Below are 14,255 nucleotides of genomic sequence, written 5' to 3' on the forward strand. Positions count from 1 at the left end.
CCGTCTTTTCTGAGAAGAGATTCACTTGCAAAAATATCCCCATGCAGATCAACTTTCTCTGTAGTTAGCAGGGTGTCACCATTTTATTCTATACTTCGACTATCAGGACTCGCTTCTCCTTCGTCCAGTGATGGAACTGGATTTAATTCCCATACTACTGACAGTGGCGGACATTCATTTAGGCTAGTTATGTCTTGTTGATTGGCTAGTGCACGCAAAGAGCGCGTTGTCGTGCTAAGACGGTCTCACAGGGAACTGATTGGTTGTGGCAGTCAAAATTTCCCCGCCTTTCTTTCTCTAAGATTTTAAGGTCCTTCGCTTCGCCGAGCTGACCACCCCTCGTTTGTCCATAGCTGCTCCAGGTCGGTGGAGTGTTAATTATTCTGTTCTTGGGTTGCGCGAGCAAACGTAGAGTCTTGTTTTGCTAGGTTTGATGAACATTCAGCAGAAGAAGCATAGTGCTGTTTATCTACGTGTTTTTGTGCAGTAAAAATCCGCCAAAGTCGATTTTTACATAAAAAATGCCACCAGAAAACAAAATTGCAGATAGGTCAGGTTTGATATAAATATTGGCTGCCAACGTTGAATTTTATAGAAATCATGGTCGCCGGTGCAGTTCGAGGAACCGATTATTGTTTTTACCGAAATATTAACGGATGTTAACAGTTAGGATAGTCAATTTTTCAAACAGTAAAAGTACAAATTAAACCATAATAGTAATTTAAGAAACCCAAATCTATCATGTTTCATTAGATTTTGTTTTTTGTCTATATATTATATTTTATTCTTTTTTCATTATTTCTATTTCAAACAATGATTATTCGTTGTCACTTCAATTGAAGTTGTAGTCTTACAATTTTTTTCATTGTTCCCAGTTTATTCAAACCAATCTTTATATATTTTTTATTTGTTCTCATCTCAATTTGAACCAACCTGTTCATTGTTTTATCAAGTTTATCTATTTTCATGCACATCATCATCCATTTTATATTTCCATCCATCATTTTGTAAATTTTTGGAGCTTCATTTCAGCCTAAGGTGAGTTGGGTCTGTGTTGATTTGTATAAATATGTAATGCGCCATTATTTGTGAGTATATCAAACACATTTACAATTATTTAACAAGGAAAACATTAATTAATGAAGACAATTGACTTTAAAAGTTGAGAGGGTACCCTATGTTCAGCGCTAGGCTGAACTTGTGCTTGTATCGTATGTTTCAAACTTTTAGTGTGTAAGGGTTTCTGATTTTCAAAGTGTGCATGATTGATTTTTGCTCAACAGTCAAATCCAACATCCATAAAAATACAAAAATTGACTAGTGTTCTACTATGGTATTGATTTTTTTGTCACAAATTTAGCAGACCTGGTTTAGCACTAGGCCAGACTTAACCTCATTTGTATCATTTACAAAAGGGCTGAGATTGTATACTCCAAAAGAAGAATAGAGAGTAGCTTACTTGTGCAACTTTGAGCAATTCAATTTTAACTTTTCTAAGGTCTTTGGTGATCAGTAATGGTTGATGTTGTCTTGGTAACATCAACAATTGAAAATCATTCATTTTAGAAAAAAAAAAGGATTATTGGTGAGTTTACTTGGCAAAAAGACTATTTTTAGTGAAATTTTTAAGCTTACTTGACAAGCTAAACATGACTAACATCCATGCTTACCTTGAGAAAGGAGTGTTGGGTCGAGTGGTTAAGTGTTGGTGAGCTTATTTATCATTCTATGTCCTAGTTCTATGGTTTGTTATGGGCCTTTAGTTATTGGGCATAAGTTTGTTTTATTTTGTTCTATCTAGGTGTCCCATCACTAATTAGGGGCATTGTAGTTTTATTCTGTAATATCTTAATATTAATACAAATATTAGTTTCTAGGGCCGGTTGAGATGAGATTGCCGCCCATTCACTGATCTCTCTCTTCTCTTCTCTCCTTCTCTCCTTCTCCTCCTCCTCTTCTTCTACTTCTGCACTTCAGCAAACAATCATCATCATCCATTTACTATCCTAATTATATGGGATTGGCTACATGAATCATGTTTTGCCAATTCATTTTATTTAAAACCATATCTACTGTTAAACTATTAGTACTTAAATCATTTCTTACTACTTCTACCCATGTCTTTTTTAGTCTACCTCTACCTCTTTTAGCTCCTTCCAATTAACAAATTACTTGTAACGGGAGTTGGTGGTGGTCTTCTATTCATGTAACTAAAACAGCTTAGCCTATTCTCTTTCGTTTACTTATTGGAGCTATTCCTAGGTTTCTATGGATGGCTTCATCATCCTATCCTATTTAACTTTTCCACTCATCTATCTTAGCATTATCATTTCTGCCAAACTCATTTTCTAAGCATATTTCTTGACCACCCAACACTTTGCTCTATACAAACATAGCTAGCCTTATAATTGTTTTATAGGATTTTCCTTTTAATTTAAGTGGTATTCTCCTATCAAAAGTTCAAAAGCACCCCTCCACTTTTTACAACCTACTCTAATTCTCTAGATGACATCCTCCTCAGTCTCTCCCTTGTTATAAATTATTGAACCAAGGTCGCATTGAGTTATCTCTTGGTTTCCAATTGTATGTGTATCCTAATTTACACACATATTATTACTAAATTTACATGTCATTTACTGTGTTTTCATTCTACTTACTTTAAAACCTCTTGTTTCTAGGGCATTTGTCCATAAATTTAATTTTGCATTTAATTCTTCATTAATTTCATCTCATCTATAATTAGTGCACATAGAAAAGGGCTAAGTATTGAAACTTGCTAAAACCATAAAATCTAAAGTTTTTCCCACTAATATTCTAACGTTTCCCTTAACACTCCCTAGTTTAATTATATTTCTAATAGAAACATTTCATGACTATTTGCACTCAAAACAAATAATTAGATAATTGACATCTAAACTCAAAATGCCTTAAATGACAGCCATGTATTTAAAACCTCTTTCCATAAATGACAACATATATACCGGAGATATTCTTTGAAACCGCCGTGAGATTGGTGTGAACGCGTTCTTTGACGAGCAAATCCAGATTCTCAGTAACAATGGTTAGATCTTAGATGGACTGTTCTTTAAACAACCATGGATCATGGATTGATTCTCTGTATGTACTCTGAAATGGGTTTGATTCTCTTGTCTAGTTTGATTAAACAACGAAACAAGAAGGCAACCAAACACTTTAATTTGGATGAATCATCAAAGAGCCGATTGATCTGTAAATCTCAACTCAAACTGTGACTCTGTAAGGCAGAGAGAGAGAGAGACCGAGAAGATACTCGCACCTTCGCCCCAGTGCTGGCGGCGGCCGCAGAGGAGTCTCCGAAAGAAGGATCTACGTGGCGGATTGGTATTGAAGCAGGTTGCGGCCGAGACCGAGTGAACGACTTCTAGACGCAATTGCCAATCGACGACACCAAATTAAGAAAATTCTGATCTGCTATTCTAGCGCATGCCGCGTAGAGCTGTCCGTCACAATCATCAACAAACAAATTATATAATAAAAAAGTAAAAAGTAAAAAACTACTCCACCTTCGGACCTGTCATTCTCTCAACAAATTTCTTCACCAAACGACGCAACACGTATTAGTAAATTTATTAAAAGCTGAAACAATTTTGAGATTTGCTCATTTGGATCCTTCCTCGAAAAAGCGAAGATAAAACTCCATAAATACTACTAGCATGAATCCCTCCTCAAAATCAATATCTCATTCCCTTTTCCCTCTCCACAACCTGAAGTTCTGAAGCGCCACCCGCCTCACCGTCCATCTTACCTCATCTGATTCTGATCTTTTTTTTATTCTCTCTTTTTTGTTAAAAAATCTGATCTTGGTGTGCATCTCTTCAAGCTTCAAACCGGTGGTATTTTTGTCTCAGTTGCTTTGGTTTAAACATGAGTCATCAGTATGATCAAAACAGAACTCCAGGTAAATTTGGTTGCTGCTGGATCCATTTTCTTTCTTAATTTCTTTCTCGTTTTAAGTTTTTGCAGTCTTCTTGGAATTTGAGAAGTAATTAATGATTTGGGTCCTGTAGAGGCGTATCCACCTCCTCAGAGCTACCCACCACCGGCCGAGGGATACCCTTATCAGGGTCCTTATGTTGTTCCACCGCCGGCTGGTTACCCCATGAAGGATGGCCATGGCTACCCCCAATCAGCTTCCCAGGTTGAAACCAAGGACAGGGGTGATGGATTCTGGAAGGGATGGTGAGTCTCTCTCTCTCTCTCTCTCTCTTTCTCTCTCTCTCTCATATGATGCTTAATTATTTCCATGTTTTTTTCCTCCATTGCAGTTGCGCTGCCTTGTGTTGCTGCTGTGTCTTGGATATGTGCTTCTGAGAAGTTTTGGTCTGATTAATTAGTTGTTTACATTGATCGTTTATGTATTCATTTCATTCTGCTGTATTTATTGTTATTTTGAGGGACGATGCCATTAACTGGTGTGATTGTTTTTAGTCATCCTTTGTATTATTGTCTAAGCTTTTATGATGAGGTTATTATTTTTTGGATAGAGTTTATAGAGATTGGCTTTGGCATTGACCAGTACTACTGAACTGATTATTGGTGTCTTAAATCAAGCTCCCCGGGCTCTTTCATTTTATTCCCAGGGGCAGGGCAATAGAAGGCAAAAGCAATAGGTCTGGTGGACCAGAAAGAACCGAACCGACCGGTCCAATTATTAGGATATGGGTTGGAATTGTATTCCCATTATAATTAGAGGGCAATCTTGTATATAAGACTAATCAAACGGTCTGACTGTTGGATTGACTCGGTGGTGTCATATAAATGCACAGAGAAAGGGTTTTAATGGGTCAAACTCAAAGCATTGGTCAAAGCCCTTCCACTATCATACCGTTCTACATCATAATTTATCTCCTATCTATTAATTTATTTTAAGAAAAAAGAATAATTTAATAAAATGAAATGAAGAAGAAACCGGGCAAGACCAACATTCGGGTTGGATTGGGGTTGAGGGTTCAATAACTTGACACCACTTGCATTTGGATTGGTTCTTGGTTTTTTTATTTATTAATAATGCTATTAATATTTGTTTTCAATCTAAATTCGATTCGAATGTAGTAATGTCAATACTTCATTGTAGAAACTCTGTGTGCTCTAATTTCACCTACACTAACGGGTCAGTTAAAAAGAAGGATTTAAATTACCCTTAGGCTGTGTTTGGTTGCAATTCGAATAAATTTGCACTGATGACAGTGCAAAGTTAAGACATGAAGCGAAGTAAAATCTGAATTTGCATTTTTTATATTTGCACTTTTATGCCTGCAATCAAACACTGCCTTACACAAACACATCTTTACTTTTACTTTACAACCGTTAAGAATCCGTAAAAGAAGGATTTAAATTACCCTTCTTGTTTAGCAGATGGATACAAACATATTTTAATGTTTAAGAAATTACTTTACAACCGTTACATTTTCAAAATGTAACATTTCTTCTCTGCCTAAATTTGCTGGGCGCTCTCTCACCCAATTCAAAGTGAAACGACCTTCAAATTATTTGTTGCTCCAGCCTGCATAATCAACCGCCCAACTGTAAAACTAACCTTATCAATGTCCATGTGAGAACTTATGGCAACACCAACACCAATTATGTGCCCAAATCCCATTAAAAATTAAAATTAGGGTGCGTTTGATTGCGGTGCAAATACAATTTTGTGCGCTGTAAATGATGTCTTGTCTGAATATAAAATGGAATTGGATTTTTATTTTTGTTTGGCATTTAAATACAAAATAGAACCGGATTTCGATTTTGTGTTCCTTTTGTTTGTCATTTAATGATACAGAGTATGATGCAGTTTTGTGAGCGTTTGGTTTATAACATGAAAATAATTGAAAGAATGACTGCAATGTCGAAAATATACAGTTCAAATTTTAGTTTTGGTTAGTGTGTCTTGGCTTTGTTCTGATTTAGACAAATGGGTTTATCGGAAAAATCCAGAAAGAGAGTTTTGGGTCTCAAACTGGTTAGCATTTGATTTTTATTGAGAAACAGAGTTCATAAGTAAATAGCACCCATCAAATTTGGTGATTTCAATATTAACACCCAAACCAATCGTTATGATTGGTGTTGACTGTTGAATGAAATTCTCATAAACCCATTCAGTCCTGCCATGCCAGTTGCAGTCACCGGATTTCATTCTCCTTTCTCTTGCCTTTAGAGCTCAATCGTTCATTTATTGGAGCTTTTAATATTTATGATCTTAATTTTTTCTAAAAAAAAGTTAGAGGAATCGATTATGAAATATCCCTTACCTTCCAGGAAATGAGAGGAAATTGATGCAGAAGCCATCGATGTCTTAGATCATTGATAGGATTTGTGGGTTCAGAGGTCATCGATGAAAAATAATTGAGATCAGACCAATGGAGTTCTTCGAGGTGGTCTTCAAAGTGTGTGAACAACATGCCTTATTTACATCGATAAGGAAGACTGTAAAAGTTTACTTCTATAAAATCAAAATAAACTTTTTTAGGCTTATATCGATGGAAATTCTGACATCAACAAATTTACATTGATTTTGACACCATATACAAACAGCAGAAAAACTGGATCACGAACCGACAGTTGCATCATAAACAAACACAGCCTAAATAACTTTGTTCACATCTTAGGGGATGATTTTGGGATATTCGTTTTCTTTAAACATGGTAATTTCTCCCCTTCTTTTCTCTTTATTGATAAATCAAAGGTATGATGATAAATTTTCTCCGATGCTGATGATGCTGATGATAGATCGTGGAATTCCAAGTTTGGTTCCATTACCGGTGGGTTGTGGATGAAAATTCAGGGAGGAAGTCCAGTTAAGGTCGTTTCAGTTGAATTGGGTGGGAAATCTCCTCTCATAATCTTTGATGATGGGGTGCTTCTGCTAGATTTTCTGGTTCTAGCAATCTCTCTCTTTGTTGGGATTTTTCTTGAGGTGGTGGCCATTGATAGGATGTTTGAGCTCAGAGGATGAGGAAGCCTCCCAACCGCCCTTATACACGTTCAGTCGCTTTCATTGCTAGTCATCACTGTTATTTTGTTTGTTATGTTCTCTTTCCGCATTTAAAATATTTTATTTTTATTATAAGTTAAAATTATATTACTTAAAATTCATCATGACTTTTTCGTATTCTTTTTAAAGCTATCAGGACTTTTTCAAAACCTCTAAATAGCCTCCTATTAGTGAGAATATTGCCCAAAACTCACTTTCTACTTATCATCAGTGATTACTAATAGAAGTTGCCACATAAGCATTTAACTATTTTATATAACTAAACTATTCCTGAATAGTCAGCAACCTTATTACATACTTTTATGACAAAATTATCCCTAACTTTCCCATATATATCATTATATATATATATATATATAATCAGGATTAATTGGGTTAAATTTAGGAGTAATCATGGGTTAAGCCTTGGTTGGGCTTTGCACCTATGGTAATTGCTATATGCATATAAAATACATGCGGGTTGGGCTTGGTCCAGACCATACTTGAAGTTTAGGTGCAGGCCCAACACTAAAATTTGTAAGCCTAGTGTGGGACCGGGCTCAGGTCAAGGGTAGTTTTATTATATGGAACATATTACTAGATACTCTATTCCAAATCACGGAATAAGTCATTAGTCATTAATAAGAAACACTCCAGTATCTATATATATATAGATAGATAGTTTAATCAGTCGAAGGTCGTTATTGGTATTGTATTGTATTAGTTTGAATAACAGAAATAAATATATTCTGTACTGTATCTGCGTCTCGTTTATCCCTACGAGTTACCAGTCAAACTAAAATAGAACGATCTTAGAAGGGAAGGGATATGATGAAATTTCTTGATTGGCTCTTCCCAGAGGAACGATCTATTTTATTTGACTGATAGAGCCTAGAAATTACTGACAAAACTTTTTAGAGGTTTTGAAAATTTGATGATGAGTTTAAGAGAAATGCAAAAAAATCATGATGAATTTTAGATATTATCCCGATGTTAAAAAAAATTATATAAAAGTGATATTAGATTTAATATATTTAAACCGTGACCCTATGAACAGGTTGAACGGTTCAACCGCATGGTTAATCAACGACGAATCACAAACATTGGCATAACCCACCCCTAACCCCATAGTATCGTGTCAATGAGGATTTACCGGTAATCACCTAATCTGATTATTTTATTTTCCAATATTCATATACAATTCGAAAATAAAAAGCATCATTTTTACCATCGGCCAGCTTTGATGACGATGTATAAGACCAATCATTTCTTTCATGCATTTTAAATAAGTGTAAATTGATTGGATTAGGTTTGGATAAAGCAAACCCAATTGGTCAAATTTTAAAATTAATGTTTACTAAATTTTATTCTTTGTCAATTCGTGAAGCAGGTAGGCGTATCTCTCTAACCCACTTTTTAAAATTACTACTAATCGTACTCAGTTGCATTGGAGTTGAGGGAGAATGGATTCAGTGCTCACATGGCAGTGTTGACACTATTTTCATAGCGTTTAACAGCCATGCATAGGGAATATTTTTGTATTTATATGTTTTTTATGGATTATAACCTCATTGTTATAAGGCTGTAAGTGTAAGGTACTGTGCAAATGGTGTGAGCCCAGTCTTCTCCGAACCAAATCCATTTCTAGTTGAAGAACATCTTCGTTAAGGGCTTCAACCTGACTTTGTCTAAGGGCTTGTTCGTTTCTTCTTAACTCTTATCTCTTAATAGGAATCTATTAACTTTAAGATAAAATCGTTGTTCCTTTCCTCTTATGTCTTATCTCTTATTTTTTAATGTTCAATCATACAATTTTTTTTTTCAATGATACCCCCAAAAGACACAAAAACTCTCATATATATATGGGGTCAAAATAGATATTTAATAATTTTCAGAATTCAAAATTCATAACAACATTCTCTGCATTTAGATTTCAAAGAAAAGAAAACTTCACCAATACCAATAGGGGTGGCAATTTTTCACCCAACCCACCCATTTACTTGGTGGGTTGGAAATGGGTTGATCTTGGGTTGTGGATAACCCATTGGGTTAACCACTACAAATAAAAGTATTAATTCCTTAACTTTTTTTTTATTTTCTTTATATGAATGAAATAATTTATAATTAATGCATTAATTTTTTTATTAATTATTGATTAAATTTAATTTTATCTCGAATCAACACACTTCACTATCCAAATCAACTTGACCCAAGTCCAAACCAGCTCAACTTGGTCTAAATATGAACAGACCCAATCACCTCGGTCTAGTTCGTTTGGGTCGTCCAGTCCAGTTCAGGCTGATCCGGGTCCGATGTGATGGGCCAACAGGTGCTTGTTATGCACAGTTTGGATCATTGGGAACGACCAGCATTCGCACAACCCGACCCGAATCCAGGCCGGGTCCGATTCACATATATTGACCCATTCTAGGTCAATTGGTTTGGGCCCAAACCCGTGCACAAACCTAATATGGGCTGATCCAAGTCAATCCACCATTAACTGAATCGGTCTAGTCTGGTCCGACTAGATTGATCCAGATCTAAACGGTTCAACCACCCTTGATGTGATTAGCTCAAAGACAATCCATAATTCAAGTTGGTCTGACCAGTTTGAACCTAAGTGGTTCGATCAAACCTGAAATAGAACAAATTCAAATGGCTTCGCCGCTTGTGTAAAAATAACATGCATGTAATGTGATTTGAACCTTCACCATTTGCGTAAATAACAACTACTATTACCACCAAACTATGACCAACTTATTTGTCAAGAAAGAGTTAGTTTGTTTTTTAAGTACATAAATATAAGATTAATGGGTTTAGGCGGGTTGGATTAGGTTAAAGCGGGTTTGGGTTGAACCAAACCCATTTAATTTTATATAATTGGGTCATTAATGGGTTGGGTTGAAGCTCAACCCAAACCCAGCCCAACCCAACCCACCCAATTGCCACTACTAAATACCAAAATACCTCTTAATGTAATTGTTGCACTTTCAAATGTCAGACTTCAAAACAAACGAACAGGCCTTAAGAATATACACTTGTAGGGATGGCAATTTCTACCCTACCCAATGGGTACCCACCCTTACTCTCCTCGATGGGGCCTTTTTTTTGCTTGAAGGACGAGTTTTGGGGTTCTACAACCCATATGGGCGTGGGTAGGGTATGGTATTAGGTTAAACCCGACATTCCCCGACCAACATATTGTTGGGAAAAAGATAAACTTTATATATTAGGTGTCAAATTTAATAATATTTTGAATTTTATGTAATGGACAATTAATAGTTTATGTGTTTTTTAAATGTCTTAATCAAATAATTGGAATTTTATTATTTATCTATGTTATTTTACTTATTTATTGCTTATATATGACAAGAAATAATAGGAAATTAGATGTGGATTCTAGACCCAACCCGCCCCTACCTTGGAATGCATGGAAGGCAGTCGGGGAGGGTTTGAATTCTCAAAACCTAGCCCACTATGGGCTTTGGGGTGGGGAGGTTTAGGGAGACAGGTAGAGTCTAGAATTTATAAAACCCTCCCTAAACCCGCCCTATTGCCATCCCTACGGACCTGAAATCTACTGATTAAAAGTTTAGCATAAATTTTAGGGTAATTACATATTTCCACCTTCTACTTTGTGAGTAATGGCATTTCACCTTCCAAACCTCTATTTTTTTTTTTTTTTGTAACAAACTCTAAATTAAGGGTGAACAACAAATGGGTATGTTTTTTCTGAAACGAAATGGAACCTTAAATCAACCCTACATAATATGTTATTAGGTATGGTTTGGTTCCAAATTCTTGGAATTGATCCCTACCCAAGCTAGTTCTAGACTTTCATCAAGGTCTAGGGGTTTATCCATCCCAAGTGGACCTAGAGAACCAGCCTTGGTTGGCATGGAGCTGAATTTGCTTTAAAATAAACCCAAAGTACTTTGGGGATGTGAAGATTTGAACCCAAACACTCATGGTTATGAAGGCTATGATCTCACTTGACTATCGAGTCACTTAAGTAATTTTATTAATATTTTTTATTTTAATATTTGAATGTGTATAATAAATAATGTAAAAGGTAAAATTTTATGAAATTTAAATTATAATAATAAGTTTTGAAATACATATACACACATACACACACTACTTTAAAAATCATGAATAGCCTCAAGAATATTTCTATAATTTTCTATGGACAACACTTACTCCTCTATGTTTACATTTATTGATAAAAAATGAGGGCAAATAGGGTAATCGGTTATTAATATTAAATGAATTGAAAAGAGGTAATTATAAGATATTCAATGCATTCAATTATCTCTCATTAAATCTAACATTTAAGGTGTTAACTTGCATTCACCTTTATTAAATCATATATTTAAGGCATCTTTGTTTCTTCTCATTATTAAATTCTAATTACTTTAAAAAGCACGAATAGCCTCAAGAATATCTTTGGAATTTATTGAAGACAAAATTTACCCCTCCATATTTAAATTTATTGATAAAAAATGAAGACAAATAGGGTAATCAGTTATTGATATTAAATGAGTTGAAAAGAGGTAATCATAAGATATTCAATGAATTCAATCCCCTTTCATTAAATGCAACATTTAAGGTATTAACTTGCATTCACCATCGTTGCATCATATATTTAAGGCATTTTTGTTTCTTCTCATCATTAAATTTTATTAATTAAATCCATATATAATAAATTAATAATTCCAATGACATAAAAACCTATACTTTTAAAATCTGTACTTGGAAAAATAGTGTTTTCATCTAGGTGGTGGTAAGAAATTAAACCATTTTGGGTCAAATGGGCAAATCCATGTTTTCATATTTAAATAATAAAATTCAAAAATAGATAAAATACAAAAAATATAGAAATTAAACAATTGGGACATTTTTAACATCGTATATTCGACATATTGAACTAAGAGCTATTTTTATTAATGATGGAATTGGAATGTAAAATTTTAAACTAATTGGTAATAAAATTATTTTCATATTCTCATTCATTAAGGTGGTGTTCGGTGATGTGGATTGGCCACGATATGTTCAATTTCAATCCACGCCACCCCTATGCCATGCGTTCGATTGGTTGCAGTGTGGATTGATCCACACTATCTCGTGGATTGGTCCACACCACAGTCCATTTTCTCATCCACGGGTTTATCTCGTGGAAGCATCTACACCACACCATTTTGCATATAGAATAACAATCTCATACTTCACATGGATGTTTAACCCTAGTATAAGACATCTTTTTCTTTTTACCGTTGCAACACTTTTTTGTGAGCTCGCCATTGTTATTCTTCTCTATGGGTGAGAAAAAAAATCGAAAAACCGAACCGACCGAAACTGAATTGGCTGGTATACATATATTTCTATATATTATATATATTTTTTATATATTATAAATTAATAATTATGCATTATATAAATATATATATATATATATATATAAATATGATATATTATTTATTAATTAAAATATAAAAAACAAAAAACTGACAAACCAAACCGACCAAACTGGTTAACCGGTTAACCGACTGGTTTCAGTTCGGTTTCGGTTACTGGTTTTCCAAAAATCAGTAGTATCGGTTCAGTCCAAGAAAAAGCCCCGCGATTTGGTTAGCCGAACCGTGAGCATTCTTCTCTACTCGTCATTGCTATTCTTCTTTATTTGAACTATGGTTGTAATCAGATCGGACTCAGATTGGGTGCAAAAAAACCCACATTCAATCCAATTATTCATAACCTACATCTGAATCCAATTGGCTTGGATTCGAATTCAAATCCTAACGGACTCGGATCGAATCCGGATTTAATTCGACTCTGCTATAAATTTTCTAAAATACCAAAAAAATAAAATTTATTTATTTTTCAACTTTTATATATAATAAATTAATATAAATATAGCACACTAAATTATTATAAATAAATTCATATATAATATAATATATACAATATATTTGTATAATTTTAAATACAAACTATATAAAATTTATATATTAAAATTAATAAATATTATAATAATTGGTTTCATATTTTAATCAGATCGAATGGGGTCAAATTCGAATCTAATCCAATTATTTAATCGGATGTAGATTGTAACATCCGAATCTAATCCAATTACATAAATACATCATTTGAGTTTGAGATAATCAGATCGGATGTTAGATCAGGCCTTGGATTTTCAGGTATTACTGACAAACCTAGTTTGAACTACTCGCGACTCCTCCTCCGACCATTGCTCATCGGATCGTCGGTGGTAACTAGTAAGTATTAATCCTTTGTTTATTCTCATGCTATATTCTCTATTTGAACCACTAGCCATTGCTACTCATGTTTATTAATTAATGTTAATATTATTTTATTAATTATTAAGTTTCAAATATTACTTTTATTAATATTAATTGTTATTTATATTATTAATTATTATTAAATATTATTAAAATTCTTGTTAATATTATCAATTATCATTAATATTACTACTCGTTTTTAATTAATATTAATATCATTATTTGTTTTTTAAATATTATTACTTATTACTAATATTATTTTTATTAACTATTAAAATCCTTAGCAATTTACTAATATTTTTCTATTGTGTATATTACAAAAAATAATATATTGTTTTTTAATGATTAAGATTATCTCAAATGTTGTAGTTGAGATGCATGAAATCAAATGCAATGTGCAGACTGAAATATGCCACACCTTGCAGAATGCTCATGGAAGTGTGGTGTGGATTAGTCCACACATTTTTGTCCATGGTGTAAAACAACTACCTTGTTGGAGTGTGGTTTGTTTTCATCCACACTACACCCGTGGTGTGGATGAAAACACATTACCCAATTTCTCATCTACGCTATAGAACACCCCCTAAATCTCATATCTATGATATGTTCTCTCATTAAATCCTATATTTAAGATATATTTTTCTCATCATTAAACTCTACTAATTAAATCCATAACATTAATTTTAATAGTATAAAAATAAATATTTTGACAAGTAATTTGAAAACAAAATCATTTTCATCCCAACCGGTGGTGGGTAAGCAATTCAACCATTTGGGGTCAAATGGGTTAATAAATAATGTTATAATTACGCAATAAAAAATAAAAAAAAAGTAAAATATATAATACAAAAAAATTAGGCATATCTCTAATATTGTATATTCGTTATACTAAACAAAAATAAGTATGAAATGTGAGAAGTATTTTCATTAATGATGAACACGGACTGCCA

At 33.8% G+C, this 14,255-nt stretch overlaps 1 protein-coding gene across 1 annotated transcript; it reads left to right on the top strand.

Annotated features, from left to right (window-relative positions):
* The first annotated feature begins 3,659 nt into the window (after positions 1-3,659).
* Positions 3,660-4,533, top strand: LOC104610978 (protein CYSTEINE-RICH TRANSMEMBRANE MODULE 9-like). Its single transcript, XM_010277856.3, has 3 exons — positions 3,660-3,937; positions 4,047-4,218; positions 4,305-4,533. Exons 1-3 carry the CDS (start codon positions 3,904-3,906, stop codon positions 4,348-4,350), a joined length of 252 nt encoding a protein of 83 aa, XP_010276158.1. The 5' UTR covers positions 3,660-3,903; the 3' UTR covers positions 4,351-4,533.
* The last annotated feature ends 9,722 nt before the right edge of the window (positions 4,534-14,255 follow it).

Source organism: Nelumbo nucifera, chromosome 7, assembly GCF_055504915.1.
Source record: "Nelumbo nucifera cultivar China Antique chromosome 7, China Antique-T2T, whole genome shotgun sequence".
Taxonomy (NCBI): domain Eukaryota; kingdom Viridiplantae; phylum Streptophyta; class Magnoliopsida; order Proteales; family Nelumbonaceae; genus Nelumbo; species Nelumbo nucifera.